Source organism: Lepeophtheirus salmonis, chromosome 14 (assembly GCF_016086655.4).
Source record: "Lepeophtheirus salmonis chromosome 14, UVic_Lsal_1.4, whole genome shotgun sequence".
Taxonomy (NCBI): Eukaryota; Metazoa; Arthropoda; class Copepoda; order Siphonostomatoida; family Caligidae; genus Lepeophtheirus; species Lepeophtheirus salmonis.
In genome coordinates, this window is record NC_052144.2 from 25,179,198 (window position 1) to 25,197,075 (window position 17,878).

Genomic DNA, 17,878 nt, shown 5'->3' on the forward strand with positions numbered 1-17,878 from the left:
TCTTGGAAGATGTTACCACATGTAAACATTTTTTTTTACTCAGAATAGTTTCACAATATGCCATTGTCAACATATCAAGTGTTTTGGAGCACTTTCTTTTATTTTTTACATAAAATTTGATCCAAATTCTTTCCTTTATGTTTTTGAATAGCAAAATGCAATACGAATACACAATATACTTTGAACCGTTAGGCCTCTCACAAACAAAATAACTATATTATATGGCTGAAACAGTAAATATATTTTTGTCGCGAGTATACCAACATCAAAAAAAGAAAAGAAAAAAAGAGCATACCAAATGTACCTAGGCCGCAAAATTTGAAAAGTTCTCTTAATTTTTGAACACACCTCGTATTTGTTTATATTTATGTTTTATAATTAATTATAGTTGTTAATAAAGCAAATATTGATTTTTTTATTATTATTAAATTTGTGAATAATTTTATTTATTTTGAGATGTAAATAAATAGTTTTATTGTATATTTAGTCTAAATCAATTTAGTTCTATAAAAAAAGTTGGAACATTTTGAATTAATATTCCTTATATTTACATTCAACTCCATTGTATTTAATTTTGTAAATCGAAACCAAACGTCACCACTATTTACTGTCAAAATAGAACCAAAATACTTTAGTTTATTAATATCAATTATTGAACAATTATCTTTTTCAAGCAAACAACTAAATCAATTTAATATAGAATATAATAAAGTGTATTATAATAAATATCGTATTATCTAAAATAAAAGTTTATCTTAATCTATAAGATTGATAAATTATTTATTTCAAATTATAAGACTATGTACTTTTAATACTCCCAATCTTTCAAAAATGCGATCCTCAATTTCAACCAATATATACTGCAATTAATTTATGCAGGTTTCCTAACAGTCTGGATGTGCAAAGTCAGTAAATTTGTGTAAAAAAAGAATACATTATACCAGATTACGTATCAACTATTCATTTGTAAGATATTTGGAGGACAAAAATCATTTTTTGAAACTCCAAATTTGCCATTAGGGAAAATTTATACATGATTAGGATCCCTTTTTTTAAGTTAATAACAATTCATCAAATATTACAAAACTTTATTTACAACTATTTATTCGTATATAATGGAAGACTAAAATTATTAATGAAATGAACTCGGACACCTAAAATTATATTATAGAGGCATATAATGGCTATAAATGAATACAAATACATACATGTTTTGAAAAACTACACATTTTAAATTATAATTTTTGTAAATTCAATGGAAATAATTTCAAATCCAGGGCCAAAACAATCTGATTTATTGGAATTTGGTTATAATTACAATATTTATCAGAGATTAAATAAGAATATTAGTATCTTATAATCCTGGAAAAGAGGATAAATGCGACTTACATTAGATATTTTTTTTCTTGTAATACAGGATATTATTTTAAGGCAAAACATACGATCCTGGAAGATACAATTGTTTGCAAATATTATGAGTCTAAATAGTTTAGACGATTTGGAAACAAATGTTACTCAAATAGACACTCCTTGAGTCATAGTCGAAAGTAAAGTCCTTATAATGTTAGCCCAATTCCTGGAATATTTTGATCAAATTTCTTTTGAGCACAATTTAAGTCCATAATTATAATATAAGTTCCATAGAGTTTAGGCTTTTTGTAAGTTCAGTATAAACTAACTTTCGAGTCTCTATGCTATCAAGTCCAAGTCAAGTCTTGAGTCTTTGATTGTGAGATCTTGTTGAGTGGTAATTCTCCAAAATATGGAATCAAGTCCAATTCGAGTTGCGGGGGTCCCTCTGGTATTCAAATATTAACAACATCATGAAAAGACATAAATTCACAAAATGTAACGATGTACTTTACTTTCGGTGGAGATGGAGTTTTTGTCTTATTATTATTTCTAAAGCTTTAATTATTCCATGCACTTCAGGAAGTGCCTCCTAATAAATGTGGGAGTACCAATTACCCTAGTTTAATTTTTATTCAGTTTGCATAAAAAATAACCTTAAAAATCGCGTTGTAGAGTAGAATAATTTAAATATATCTCTAATAGAAATTGTAGAGCAATAAGCAATGAATGTAAAACTTTCCTTAGTTTATCTTAGAAGAACAATCATATATTATTTATATAATATAGAGTCTTGCATGGTTAACTTTCAGGTATCCAGACCCTTGTTAGCTTTTGATATCAGGACGATTTGTCCGTTCAATGCAAATATAGGAAAAAACCCAAGAGGCTCTCATAAAAAAGAGAGTAGAAAAGGAGTCAAGAGGCCAACGAATTTTTTTTTAAATTCGAAAGTAAAGCCAAACGGGTCAGGGAATAGATTTAGCTTAATATTTTTGACAATTGCATCTTTTATTTCAATGTGTTCCAAATGTTTTTCTGTTAAATCTTTTTATTTCTAATATTATCTTGCGGTACATATTGCGGTCTGGAATGTGACAGGTCATCAATATTGTTAATTTTCATTTTGACTCTTATATTTTAGATCGTTTTTCATATACATCTAATCTAACTCGGCTTTTTATCTTAGTGAGTAAGAATTGAATGCTCTTGGAAATAAATTCAATTTTGTAAAAATATTTCCTCTCTCTTTTCCCATTCTTCTGTATGAAATGACTTCAATATTTATTCAATATATGTAGATATAGAAGTGTTTATATAAAAATACACTTTTTAATCCACTTGATTTGTTCACCAAACATGAATAAAATTAATCACGTCTTGACATTGCTTAATCAAGCTAATTAATCAAATTAATGGATTAATTAGACATGCACATGCATTAAGAAATCAAATCCATGTTCTGATTAATGTTATAAGTAAATAAAATAAATCATTATAAATTAATACTTATCTTAGCTTATTAATAGAAGTCTTTTTCTTAGAAAAATTTGGCTATGGTAAAAGGATACACAGTTCTACAATATCCCCCAAGGACAAAATCTTCCTACAAAAAAAACCCTGCGAATAAAAAAAGTTATATCTAGGTACTCTAGCTTTTATCAGATATTTATTTAATCAAAAGCCTGCCAATCAAGTCCAATTCTTAACATTTTTGCTCTAATTTTTAATTAGTCTTCCCTCATAAATATTAATGGGGAAAACTAAAAAATATATTATCGGCAAAGTGGTGTGACAGTATGTTGTTATGGGCGCAACATACGTTGTATATTTATTTAAAAAAATCATGGTTACTTTTCTTTTCAAATACAACTTTCAATTTATAAATGATAAGTATATTGAGTAAGCAAAATTATCATTCAGGGAGAGTTTTATTTTGCTGCAATAGGCAACTCTCCATCGCTTTGTAAAAAAAACTAATAGAAGAAAACAACGTCCATCCCCCATTTATTTAAAGATGTTGTATCATACAAAGTTATACCTAATAATTTCCACAATTGGAAACTAGAGTGAAAAAATATAGGGGAAGAATACATGATCCTCGGAGGGGAAGACTGTTCCTAACACATAAATTCAGATCAATCTAATCCTGAGTGGTCGAGTGAAAATCCCCAGCTCATATGTATTCTATCAGTGCAGGCCTGCGCCATAGTCCTTAACAATTGGATAAATATTTGTAAAATAGTTATTTTCAATATGTGTAAAAACTACGTCCGAAATTTATGACACAAAAAATATACTAATCCTGAGCGATATCATGTGAGGTTCTTAAACAAAAAGCTTTTATTTTTTGGCTCCTCCATTCCAAAATAACTATAATTTAATCTTTTTGAGCATATCGGAGCGCGATCAAAGTAAAAATTATTACCAATAAAATGTAAATTTTGAGGAATTTTTCAAATATAGTGACCCATATTAGAAGAAGCAATCAGGAAGCGACCCCAATCCTTAAAATATCTTATACACATTTATTTTTTCTATAACAAACTGTCATATATTGCGATTTATTCGTGAAGTAACTGTACATTCCGTAAATATATGATTAATTTAAAACTTATTCATGAAAAATTTCAAAGCTCCTACAAAACATTAATTAATTCCAAATTATTCGAACAAACAAATTTCACACCGTTATGTAAAGTATATTTATGAACTGACCTTAATGAAACGGCTGGTATTGTAGTTTTTTAGCCAGCTAGCAATTCCATCCTGGGCTCTGTTGTCGATATAGCACACCTCAAGTCGTCTTCCACATATAATTTATTTCGGTACTTGTTTTTAAGGATGAGAAGTTGGGAGAATGCTGTTTCACATAAGTAAGTTGTTGGGAACGGCAATAAATTCCTTATTGCGATTTCTGATATTACTGGATTTGCCCAAAAATCTTGTAATTGCAGTTCACCAAACCATGATTTAGCTTCAAATCTGTTTTTAAGTTGATGAGCTCTTCCTCTGCTGCTTCAGGGACATCAGATACACTGGCATTAAAAGGGTTGATTGTAAGGGGGAAACATTTGGAACATTCTTCAGGAAAATATTTTCTTATTTGAAAAGTAAGATTTTTCAAATATTCTTGTATCAACCCATACAAGGCTTCGATGTCCATTTCATTTGCCGCTTCTTCAACAAGTTGTGCAAGTGTCGGGAACAAGTATAATTTCTTTTGATTAATTTTGTTGGCCCAGAGTTCCTATTTCATTTTGAAAGACGATATATTTTAAGAAAAAGATATTATTGTATTATCTTTACCCTGTAATCCTGTATGAATACTATTAAATATCGCAAAAATATCGACCATGTATGCCAATTTGCACAACGTAAATTAATCCGTAAACAATGATTCATATTCGGTTGCATTTTGAGAATCAAGAAATATTTGCAGCTCTCCTCTCAATTCAAAAAATCTCTTCAACGCCTTTCCTTTCGAGAGCCACCTTACCTCTGTGTAAAACAATAGTACTTCATGGGTTGAACACAAATCTTCATATAAAATTCTGAAGAGCCGTGTTGCAAGTGACCTTGATTTAACGACATTTGCGGATTTAATCACTCGGTTAAGCACTTTTCTTTGAATGGTTCAGGCTACGTCTTGGTAGCTAAAACTTGTCGATGAATCATGCAGTGAGTCTCAATTACTTCTGCACTCACCTTTTTAACTAACGCTTGGAGGCCAGACTTACAACCGAACCGAGCATTGCAGGTGTCCCCTCAGTACAAACTCCACACAATTTCACCCATTCGATTGAATGTTCTTCGAAGAAATCATCAATTAAATCAAAAATATCAGCAGCTGTAGTTAACATTTGCAGAGGCTTACAAAAAAAAAGAGATCTTCCTTTATTTTTTTTTATTTTTATAATAATGAACATACACAAGAAGTTGTGCAAAGTTTGTCACATTAGTAGTTTCATCAAGTTGTATGCTGAACAGCCCAGTAGGAGTTTCTTTTAATTCTTGAATAATTTGTCATAAAATATCCTCGGACATATCTGTTATCCTTCGTGTTACTGTATTGTTTGACACGGATAGAGGCGATAATTTAGTTACTGCTTCAGGACCGATCATGAGACGCAGAATATCTTTGGTGCATGGAAAAATTAGATTCTCAGCTAATGTGTTTGGTTTTTTAGCTTGTGTTAGTTTTAATGCAGCTGTGTTTGAAGCTTCAATTGCGGCTAAATTTTTGTTTTGAAATAATCCACTGCTATCAAGGCGGCGACTTTTGATGCCATCGACTTTTGCTTTAAAAAAATCAATACTTTTATCTTTCAAAGCGGGGTGCTTAGTTTCGAGATGTCTTTGAAGTTTAGCTGGTTTCATAGATTCATGGGCAAGAACTTCCAAACATACTTCACGGTGTGGTCTTTCCACACCTGTATTAAATATGTCATTGAATCCCCACTTCAAGAAATCATCGCTGTATCTTCTCTTTCTTACACTCATTTCTAAAGGGTTAAGAATCACTCGAATAAAGCCAACAACGTGTCACTGCAAGTGCGACAACAACCTGATGGGAGGAGCGACAGCGGTGGCACAACCAAAACAAACCGTCTCAAACGTTGTGTTGAGTGACTTAAGGAACTGTTAAATTTATTTTCATTGTATGAATTTATATAACTGTCTTCATTTTATTTAATAAATTTATTCATTTAACTGTCTTCATTTTTTACCGTGTTTTATATAATATTGACGCTCGGTTCAAAATTGATTAGAGACCCCGTTCGGGGTCACGACCCATAGGTTGGGAACCACTGACTTATAGGAACACTATTATTTTAACTAATTGATATTGTCTAAACATTTATTTTATAACTTTTTTTCTTGGCCAAAAGGCTAGATTTTATTCATACTTTTAGGCGTTCAATTATAATCTTCCATAAAACATAATATTGGTGTCATAAGGATATATATAAACAAAACGAAGGTTAGGTTAAAATGACTTCATTAGAACAACATGTTCACATAATGTAAAATACGGATATAAATAACATCAATAAAAACTATTAAAATGATAAAATTCGGGCCATTTTTTTTTTTACTAGTTTGATTGACATATACACGATTCGTAATATATCTTTTTAGATGGTGTCGTTTGATGATCGTTTCGCGTATTTGATTTCCAGTGTTTTTTCCCTTCTTGGTTTCCAGTTAAGTATGCCAATATGTACTCCAAAATTATTCGCCACATTATCTGCTACTTTTTTGTATATTTCTTTTAGTGCTCTGTAGCTCCACAAAATAATATATGCTGTCTCCTTTATGTGAGCGATCGGTTTTTGATTACTTGGACACATCCTGATGCCTCTTTTGTGGTGATTCTTTTCTAGCAAGTAAGAGGTAAAGGGGTTAAGAAAGATTCCCAAGTCTTTTCTTAATGGAAAGTTGATCCATTTGGTTTATAAGTGAGGTTGATTTTATAAAGTCAAACTTCTTACTTTTAAGTTCTTCAATTATATTCCCTAAGGTTGGTTCTGGATTATCGAATGTGCCATATGATATATGAGGATAATGAGACATATTTATTATGAGACACTTTATTTTACATGAGGAGAATCCAGAACAATGTTACTAGAACAAGGTTAGGCAACAAGAGAATGGCTGGGCAAGCACAGGGGATTTATTAAATAAATCTCCTCTCTTTTTATTTCTGGTGACGTCATTGGGACGAGCCTTAGTTATTGGCTATTCATTCTACTACATAAATTTAAAAAGTAAAAATTTAAATAATAGTTGTTATTATCATAGTAGCTCGATATTTCATAACCGATATTTTACTAAATATAATACCCCAAGTAAGTTTTTAAATTGAATAAATTATTAAGATTATTTATATATTTAATTTAATTAGGTAACTAAAAGTAAAACTACAAGAGTCTCTTCAGTGGCTATTTGTCATAATCCAAGAGGCGTTTCATACCACTGATTCCCGAAATACCTTGCAAGAAGGAAGGCTTGGATTTTAGCTTGTCGAAGAAAAGACGAATTCAATACTGATGAAGCCAGAATTTGTGCTCATCATTTTGATCCTTTGTGTTTCAAAAGAAACTTGAGGAATGAACTTTTGAGAACTCAAACTAAAACCTTTTTTGGAACCTAATGTTATTCCAACCTGTCCAAAAAGACTATATAAACCCAAAAAAAAGATAGAGTTAACAGAGTTGCCGATGGAATAAGGAAAAATGAGGTCCTGGGACTTATGGATTATATCATTCTGTCAAATAAGACACCAGAGTCTGAAGATTTGAATCAAAAAGCTACCCTAGATAATTCAAAAGAAGTATCTCCTAATGATACCAGCATTCAGTGTAACATTATACAGCCTCATTCAATATATATAACAGAAAATGATTACCTTAAGAAAATACTTTTAAAAGCAGAAAATGATATTTCAAATTTGCGTAAGGAAAACAGGTATCTGAAGACTAAGAAACATGAGAAATGTAATGTATTAATACCATTTATTGAAGAGAGCTCGTGATCATCTGCTAGATAAAGGATTTTTTACATTTTCAAGGGATGGCACACGTTCAGCTAAGCTTGAGAAGTCGGATTTAAAAAAGTTCCAATTCAAGATGGCAATTATTTTAAGATAGCACATAAACTCAGTGACATTCATTTAAATTGCAAGGGAAATGCTAGAAAGCGCGTTTCATATGCAGCTCAATTACTATCAAGAACAACTGCTAAAGCGATATCTTTTAAATTAATGAAAATTGATAAAGAAGACGCGAAACTAAAAGAAGAATTAATTCTTGCATTTGACTCTTAGTTCAATATTTTAAATTCCCGTAGAAGATTCGATAAGAAGGAAATGTCATGTGGGTTTGGAATACATTGGGAAGAACAGCAATTCGTATTAGACAAAATGGAAGTTCTCATTCATTCTATAAAAATTATTAGTAAGTCAGGTTATGGATACTTAAATAGTTATCTTCCATGGCAAAAAGGCACACTAATGTCAATCAAATCTTTAAAATCCTTATATACTGACTTAGTGGAAAATGGTCCTCTTAATTATATTTTGACTGCCAGATTAAATCAAGAATTTCTTTAGTCGGTAATTTAAGACGAATTTACTTTAACACGTACATACTTAAAGTAAAATATTTCTTAATTTACTCAATTTTCCTCTATTTAATTAATTATTTTGTATGAAATAACTTAATTTTTAATACTAATAATAAGTAATAATGGAGGTTTAACTATTTTTCAGAATTCGTGGTATATCCGTTGATAATTCCCATCCAGCACCAGTCGAAGTTCAATCAAGGATAAAAAATTTATTAGTTGGAAAACACGCACAGTTTTATGTTCTTCAGTAAAAATGGAAGAAGAAAATGATAATGGTCCTTGTTTTACTGCCAAGATATTTGAAAGTGTTGGGATAACGCCAGAGTCCATCGATGAACATATGGATGAGCTGAAGTCCCAGATTGATTCATAGGAAATTTTGAATGATTTTGAGCTTATAAAATCATGTCAGGTATCAAAATTATTTGAAATTTCTGAGAATGTAAAGTGGGATTGCAATGTTCAAGGACTGAGCTATGTAGCTGGGTATATTGCAAAAAAATTTAATGAAAAATATCCAGTACTTGGTACCATTTCCTCGCAAGTACATCGTGATGAAGCATTGCTTGCTTTCTGGTTAATGCACCTCTCAAAGGGGGGGTTTAATGGTCCCAAAAGAAAACAAAATAATTACTGTAAGCTTTTTAATCAGGATTTTTGTCATCAGAAGAAGTGCTTGTGTTTTTTTCTAAAGTGCGAACATTCATTAGAATTAAATCACTCAACTATAATTTAAGAGTGCAAGAAGCTAATGCTAAAGCCAGAAGGCTTGAACAATTTAGTATTTAAAGTTTAATTATTATCAATTTAGATAATCCCTCATTCATAATTTTTTATGCATTATATTATTAAGCTATATCACTCTAAATAAACCTTCATAACTCTCTGAAATAAGGCTATATTTTATTAATTACAAAGTTCATTTATACAATATATGAAACACAAAGGATCAAAATGTTGAGCACAAATTCTGGGTTCATTAGTATTGAATTTGTCTATTCTTCAAGAAGCCAAAATACAAGCCTTCCTTATTGGAAGGTCTTTCAGGAATCGATGGTATGAAACGCCTCTTAGGTTTTGACAAATATCCACTACTATGATAATGATACTATGAAATTTTATTTTAATTTTTACTTTTTAAATTTATGTATTAGAATGAATAGTCAATAACCAAGGCTCGCCCCAATGACGTCTCCAGAAATAGAAAGAGATTTATTTAATGAATCTGCTGTGCTTGCCTTGTTGCCTAACCTTTTTCTAGTAACATTGATCCAGAATGGCTCATATTAATATATTATTATACATACATATACACGGAACATCTATATTGACGGTCACAAAACCTATTAGGTAAGTAGCTATATAACATCCCTCTGATATTCATTATATAGGTGTGTACTTCAAGAAAGTTTTTAAAAATTATGACATTAAATATATATTGTAGGATAATATTTGTTATCCCAAAAAAATAATTATGGATGTGTAGGTTCCAACAACTTTCTACATATAACCCCATTCAATAATAAAGAGTAAGGAAGTTGTAAAATGTTTACTAAACAAACGCAGCTGATCAAAAAAATAATAATAATGGTGACACAAAACTTGCTGTGCCATTTAATTAGGTAACCAAGCGATATTTAAAAAACAAACAAACAAGGTTTGGTTAACCCAATGAGCTCTTAATAGAACTCATTGGTTTAGCCCATGTCTTCGAGTGTATCCATTGAAATCTGAACACTTAATTATTGAATAAGTAATTAAGGTTGAGCGATATAATATATCATATTTCGATATATTAAAGCATAAACATGGCCTCTCTTAGCTTATGTACAAGTCAAGACTCTTGAATGTGATCGACAAATTTCCTTTAGCGCACTTTAAGAAGCTAGATGTCTCCAGGACCTTCATATCCGCAGTCTACAAGTCCAAAACGTTGAGGAGGAAAAAGTTCAACAAATGGAGTTAAAAAAACAGCCTTGGCCAATCCCCTCAAGTCCATGAGGGCCGACGCAAGAGATCTCAGGGTTTCGCTTAGGACTGTATAGAGAGCCATCAAAAAAGTGGGTGGAAAGAGCCTTGTGAGTATGGAGAAGCAACTTTTGACCTATAATGAAAGAAATCCACTTCTAATGAGTCTTTCGAGTTCTTTTGAACTCTTTTTTGATAACTTTGCCCCCCCATACAGCCCTGATGTCGAAGGTGGAAGACCATTTGTCTCCATCGACGAAACACTGAGGTCCTCAAAGCCATTATCGTCCAGCACTGGGACGTTCTGCCAGAGGAATATATCCAAAATCAATCATAAAGAGAGCTCAGACACAAATCTATTTATTGTATTAATTTTGTTGAAATTCTATTGCTAATTAAAAAAATATATCTTGTTGAAGTTTAAAATTCCAAGTTTTCAGATTTTAATGGACCACTCGGTAAAACTGTTGGAGCAGTAAAAGTTCGCCTCCAATTGCAATCATTGTAGTGTTGTACACTATGGACACGGCATTCATCGAGAATCTTTTCGTCGTCGTGTCAAGGCTGTTATTGGTTGTGCCGAAGAATATATTAAATTTAAAATTAGCTTAATATATATACTATTTGTACATATCACAAATTGACCAAATTTATTAAAAATCACGCATTTTGTAATTTAGTCATGTTATTGCAAGTTTTGTGTCCACACCTTTAATATGCTACTTACTATATTGTCAAAAACTATGAATATATATTACATTTTGCAATCGGAAAACTCTTTATCACTCAAATATTGACAAGTCCTTTTATATAAATTTACATAAGGATATGAAAAAAGAAGCATTGAAATGAGAATGATTATTGAATTTCCCTATTTATTTTGAATACATCTCTAATTTATGGAGATTTCATTTCCTTTACTCAAGATAGCATGAAAAGTATTTTTTTTCCCCTGTATTCAGAGGCTGTATCTTTTTCACTAATTCTACTTGCTCTTTTTTTCTCATTACATTAACCCATTCAGATATTCTTACTCATAAAAATATTTGCCTGGGTCAGTGTTTCTTTCTTTAGGTATATTCACCACAAATTAATCTAATGTTTGTTGCTTTTATTACATCTTATTGTTATGAAAGCATTCAAGCCTATGTAGGTTCATAAAGCATTGTGAGTGTATACGCAAACAAAGTACTATAGAGAACAATATAAAATTGAACCCTTGAATACAAGTATAAACGCATCAGTAGATTTATGTAAGTAAAAAAACAACAACTATAAAATAACGTTTATTGCCAAAAAGAAAAAAGAAGCTTGTTCATAAAAATACCAGAAAATAAGCACCCTAAGCCCATATAAAAAGTAGATACATACTTTGAGTTTTTTTCATTCAGATCACATGTTTTCTTGGGGCTTTTCTGGGTTTTACACCAGCCGAAAATCCTATATTTAATTATTTATTTAAATCAGTTTCCTTTAATTCTAGATTGCTTATAACTTTTTTTTTTTTTTCAGGTCAGATCGGGTTACAAAACATAATTAAGCAAGACCCATGGGCTATAAAAAACAGCTGGCATACTTTTGGTGATAATGATAAGCAGGAGTATTGCTCATCTTCACCATTTGAGGAGGCTTGCACCTAAAAATATAAACACCCTCATGCAATCACTTATTTCAATTAGTTTGTTTTTATTACATATAGAAACATATAATAAAAATTTTTGAGGCTTCAGAAACTTTTAAGAGAGTTTGAGCCCCTACGAAAAGAGTTTAGCGACGCCACAAATAAAAATAATGAAAAACATTTCAATAGAGAATATATTATATATAAAAAAATATTATTTTAAATATAAAAATTTAAAATACATAAATTTCATAATATTTATGATTAACTAACGGGAGCCCATATTTAAAAAATATGTTTATCTGGATTTGTTAAACGAAAACTTGCCAGAAATTACGAAAAAAAATATATTACTAAACTATATACTTGTTGAGTTACTTTAAAAAAACTTGCTTGTTTGTGGAATATTTTGATGACGAAAGTGATCCAATGTTAATGTTTATAAATTAATTGATAAAATGATTTTTAATATATATTTAATTATTATAGAAACAAATACAAAATGAGGCAGTAATAATGGGTTTATCTCAAAATTTAGGTGTTAATTGTATTTCTCAAAATTTAGGTGTTAATTGTATTTCTCAAAATTGTATTTCTCAAAATTAAGGTCGGTTCCAGCCTAACTTTTGAATGAGAATCCTGCGTTAGATATAATAATGTAAAAATTGAAAAAAATATATAGACTAAGAAGAAATCTCTATAAATAGTCCATAAAAAAGAAAAAAAAATATGATTTTTTATAAAAAATTTAATTTCAATATAGATAGAAATATTTTTTTCAAATAAAATATGGACATAATTTCAAATGGGCAATAGAGAGTATTTTCTGGAAAAAAAACTCCACAATGTAGTCATATAGAGTACCTCATTTTATTTTCTATCAATGAGAAAATTAATGAGAAAAAAATACGAAAGACATAAGTCTTTCCCCCAGGTCAAACTCTTGTCCTAAAACCAGCCCTAATTTAATTTAAGAAAAATAAACAATTACATTGTAGCTAATATTTTACTAAAGATTTGAAGAAAAACAAACACACATTTTATAAAATTTAAAATAAGTCTTTGTTGTAAAAATTATTTTTCTTGACGAGTGTTTCTCACAAAACAGTCATACGTGTTGGTAAGGTATGTGCTATAGAGTACGGAATATGCATTCTTTCTAAGGGACTTAGAAATGGAAGCAATAAATGGTAAAATAATTACTGCTCATGACCTGAAACCCACCTTAAGCTCCCTCTTAAATCATGGAAAATATCGGATTCCCCCTTTCAAAATCTCAAGATATCATTTGCATCCACTTAAAGATGAGAATTTCCCCTTTATATGCTGATGTTATCCAAGAAGATATGTCAAAATTTCGTAAGAAAATTGAAACTGCCGGAGTTTTGGACTAGTACACTCTAGAATTCTTAGTATAGAGTTGTCGAAACAAAAAAAATTACGTCTCAATTCCAGATTTCGACAGACTGTTTTATTTTTTAATGATCCCTGTGAAGATTGTGGAAAGATGTTTAACAATATTTTGCATGCTTTTGTCGAGTACCGTTTGGTTTCCTTTTTACTTGAATTTTTTCTCTTAATTTGGAGGGGGAAAACGTTAATACAAACGTTTTTATTTTTCTTGATTCAAAATTTTTTGATTATAATTTTGTATTCTGATTATTGTCTTTTGTAGTAGATAGAGAACACATTTTAAAGAAAATATTATTTAGGTCGTGCACCGCAGTTGGGAAATATTTGAACCTTAATCAGATCCAGAAAAAAATGCAAAATGACAATTTTTGGTTCTATTTAATAGATGATAATAGCATATAAATTGTCAATATGATATTCATAGGCCTAAATTCTTCCAGGGAGTGATCATTTTAATAAATAAAGAAAAATATTAAACTTGTATAAACGTTCCCAGAGTTGAAAATATTGATTTCAAAGTCAAATTATGGTTTTAGCATTAATTGATATTTTGAATATTCACAAGTTTTGAATAAATACAAAAAAAACATTTGTATTTTCTGGCCTAAATTAATATTCTTCTTTGTGATGCACTTTTTCAAGCAATAAACGATTAGTGAAAACAAATCAAAATTTCAAAACTGTATTAGACCTTGTCGTACAATTTGAAACCGTTGGTATTGCTGACATTTGATCCTTTTTCAACTCTTGCTTGTCAATATTTGCATTAGTTTGAATTTATGTTGAAAAAACGATCCTTACCATTTACTTAATAAAGAAAAAATTTAATCTTCTATAAATTGTCCCAGAATTAGTTCCAATTACCTAATCTAAACTAATTGCACCAATGTGGAATAACAAGAGATCAAATGGCATCAACTATATGAATCTAGCATAATTAACTCTGGAGTTATTTACATTCAAATAATTGTGAAATTTTCAAATTAGCAAAATACTCCTACTACATTATGTTTATCTTGTTGTCATTATCTTGTTTCTCCATCTCAAAACCTGAGTAAAAATTAAAAAAAATAAAGATTTATCTTATTAGTCGCCTAATCTTTTGTATGAAAAGGAAAATCTTGGTGGGGATGAACTCATACAGGATGTGGATCAGGTCAAAGTTTCCTTTAATTCTAGTGCACGACCCTGTATACGACTAAGATCATATAATTTTTATAAAAAAAGTATTAACTATACGATTTCTCTGTACTCAAGAGTATCAGCAGTGTAATTTTTATGCTTAAACAAGCTATCGTCGTGTAAATTTAGCAAAAATAATGTAAGTTAATATTAAATTATTCTAAAATATTTTTCTAAATCTATAAACAACAGTAATTGATACTATAAAATATTTGTATATATGAATTATAGCACAATTAGTGTTCACCTTTTTCTCAAAAATGGCAATAAAACTAAGTTCATATACATAATTAGAGTCAATCCATTATAGATGCTAGGAAACATGACATGCGACTTCGTTTGACAATTGTTTAATTTTAGGACAAGTATAATATTTTCTACAAATTAAAAGGATGTTATACGTTAACTTATGGTATGTTGCAATTTTCGACTCCCATAAATCTAGAATAGAAGAGTAATGTAATATTTTCTAGTAAATTACGAGCCTTAAAATTAATTTTATATTGATTATGAAAGTTAAGAACTAATTTAATAAAAAGTGAAACTACAAAAACCCACTTACACAAATATTGAAGTCGGTCTATTTTAAAACAAAAATATAAATAAATGTCCAATAGACGAAGATGAAAATCTCTTAATTTAATCGATAAATATTGAATGCTCAGTTATTCAGCTATGGATGAGGAAGACACCAAGAGATTATCCGTTATTGGAGAATTATTTAACTCTTACACGGTCTAAAAAGAAATAATAATTTCTTTTTAAAATAATCTAAATCCAAGGTTGGATACCAATGTGAAAAGTATTCGTACTTCATTTTCCATTATTTACTGCACTGCTCATGAGCTTTCATATTAGATAAATAATATATATCAAACGCATCAAGACATTTTCGAACTTTGCAGAAGATACTCAAACTTTTTAGAAGGAGCAAAAAAAAAAAAAAAAAACCCAAAAAACGAACTATTTGTTGGTTTGAAAGCAAATTTGCTATTAATATTTTATGTTTGTATTTTATTGATTCTAGATGCTAATGTTTTTAATTTAGATAGATTAATATTTTATGTTTGAAGCCCTTAATCTGGTGAAGACATTTTAAACTATACTGTTTAATGATATTTTTATAAATGCATCTTCCCCAGAAAATTTTAGATAATTTTAATTTTTTATAAATTATTTTCTGTCTAAATAAAGGTTAAGAATATTTTACATACAAAGTACAGGATACAAAAACTTTTGGTTCCATATCCTTTACAAATTATTATTTACGAATGAAAGATAATCTAGTAATAAATATTCAATAAGACATCAATGAGAAATGATGAATAAATAAAAAATCAAATACACATTTTACTCTTCCTCCTCCTTTTTTAAAAGCAAGTCAATGTCTCTCCTCATGGAGACAAAATTTTCAAAAAAGGGAAAGGAAAACCTCGTTATTTATTAACTATATAAAATATTTTTCACTTTTTTCTCATTTACTTGGTTTGTTTCGATTACATATATTCAACTTTTATTAAATAAATTTATACCAAATATAATCATACCGTAACTCAGCTATTTATTACTAGACTTAAAGTTTTGGAGCAATTTTTTGAGCCAAAATGAGAAAAAAATAATGCTATAATTTTGAAAAATGAGATCCCAAAATAACAAAATTGAGGCATTTTTATTTAAATAAAAAAATATAGAAATATTCAAGTAATCATTGTTATTTTATATTGATCATAATTTATTCATAGATTATATTGACAAAGCAGGATTTGAGAGGGATTTTTTCCCGTTAATTATTGCCTTCGATCAGTATTATTACTACTAAAAGACCGTTCTACGTCCACACCAGTAGTTGAAGCAAATCTGAAGTGTGTGACGTGATCTTCGAGAGACTTGATGGTCGGAGGCATATCATCACCACTGATTATACATGCAACTTTTTGTATAAAGGGAAGACCAGGATTTCGCAATTTGGAGCAAAATCCTATGTTGCAACATTCAACGGGGGATTATTAAACAGGCTATTTTGTGCCAAATTTATCCTTCCTCTAAATGGTTGTTGTGGGAATCTGGATTCCTTAACATATCCCATCATGTAATTGTAGCCCTGATTACGTTAAATACCTATTTTTACCTCCAAAAGAAAGCCTAATAAAGAAGAGTTTTTGAAAATGGATTTTCCTTACAAAAATATCCTCAAAGAATCATCAAAACTGTTGCGAAATCTAATTACAACACACATTTCCTATAAAAATTTCACAACAGTTTAGAAAAAAGAGCAAAGAAAAAAAATGGCACAATGAGCCTTTTTTCCTCCAAAAAGTCAAAGGGCACAATTTTTTGAGCGTTTGAGAATTGCTCACAAATTCTAAGTCTACTTATTATTCATTTTACAAATATTATATTTACAGTGTGTGACAACAAAATTTCCTTTTTAATAAACAAAAAGTTATATTTTTTGTTTCATATTGACAGTACTAATTTAAAATTTTGATTTACACAGTTTTGAAAATTATAACTGACAGGTGGCGTCCCCTTATAGTCCATCCACTGAACTTCAATATTTAATAATCGGTCATTTTTTTGTTTATCTATAAATTAATTTTTATTAAGAGATTTTAGAGGATTGTATTAATACAAAATATTCATCATTAAATAAACAACATGTTTTATTTTATAATTGTAAATGATTTCTTGATTAAAAATCAGTAATTGTCAATTTTGTAAAGGTTTAAAAAAATGTTATTTTCCGAAATGAATCCAATTCCAATTAGGTAATATGATTAAATTTCGTCAATTCAGAATTATTGTATGATACCAAAGGTGGGTACCCAGTTACTGAGCCAAAAGCAAAATGATTTGAAATTATCATCAGTGTGGGGGCTTGAGAGAAAAATTGTCATATTTTCTGTGCAAATTGTAATATTTATAGCATGTTTATTAATTGTTGAAATCTAATGACAAATTGTGAAGTATGTAGTTGCTAGTGATCGTGTGTTTTGACTTATTTGATGTGACCTCCTCAGCCTTCAATAACCTTTGCAATCCTTGGCCTGAATCATACTGTAGCGTAAATTACATGATCAGCAGGGATTATCCTGGAGATTTTTGTGATCCTAGCCTTCAGAGAGCTAACAATGATTTTGCAGCGTTTTTTGACCTGCTGTTGAAGGAAGCGCCACAGATAGTAATCAAGAATGATATTCATGTATTCAGCTG

General features: G+C 29.8%; 1 protein-coding gene and 2 long non-coding RNA genes across 3 annotated transcripts; 2 read left to right on the forward strand and 1 right to left on the reverse strand.

The window, feature by feature from the left end:
• Positions 1-5,376: 5,376 nt before the first annotated feature.
• Positions 5,377-5,853, reverse strand: LOC139907127 (zinc finger BED domain-containing protein 5-like). The gene has a single exon (XM_071893247.1). It carries the CDS (start codon positions 5,851-5,853, stop codon positions 5,377-5,379), a length of 477 nt encoding a protein of 158 aa, XP_071749348.1.
• Positions 5,854-7,006: 1,153 nt separating this feature from the next.
• On the forward strand, positions 7,007-9,372 carry LOC121129881 (uncharacterized). Its single transcript, XR_005868557.2, has 3 exons — positions 7,007-7,202; positions 7,259-8,309; positions 8,624-9,372. It is a non-coding gene; the product is annotated as an uncharacterized lncRNA (long non-coding RNA).
• Positions 9,373-10,052: 680 nt separating this feature from the next.
• LOC121129651 (uncharacterized) lies at positions 10,053-11,124 on the forward strand. The gene is made up of 2 exons (XR_005868469.2): positions 10,053-10,559; positions 10,890-11,124. It is a non-coding gene; the product is annotated as an uncharacterized lncRNA (long non-coding RNA).
• The last annotated feature ends 6,754 nt before the right edge of the window (positions 11,125-17,878 follow it).

Excerpts from the sequence above, each read along its gene's own strand:
- LOC139907127 (XM_071893247.1), bottom strand. The coding sequence starts at position 5,853 with ATGAGTGTAAGAAAGAGAAGATACAGCGATGATTTCTTGAAGTGGGGA.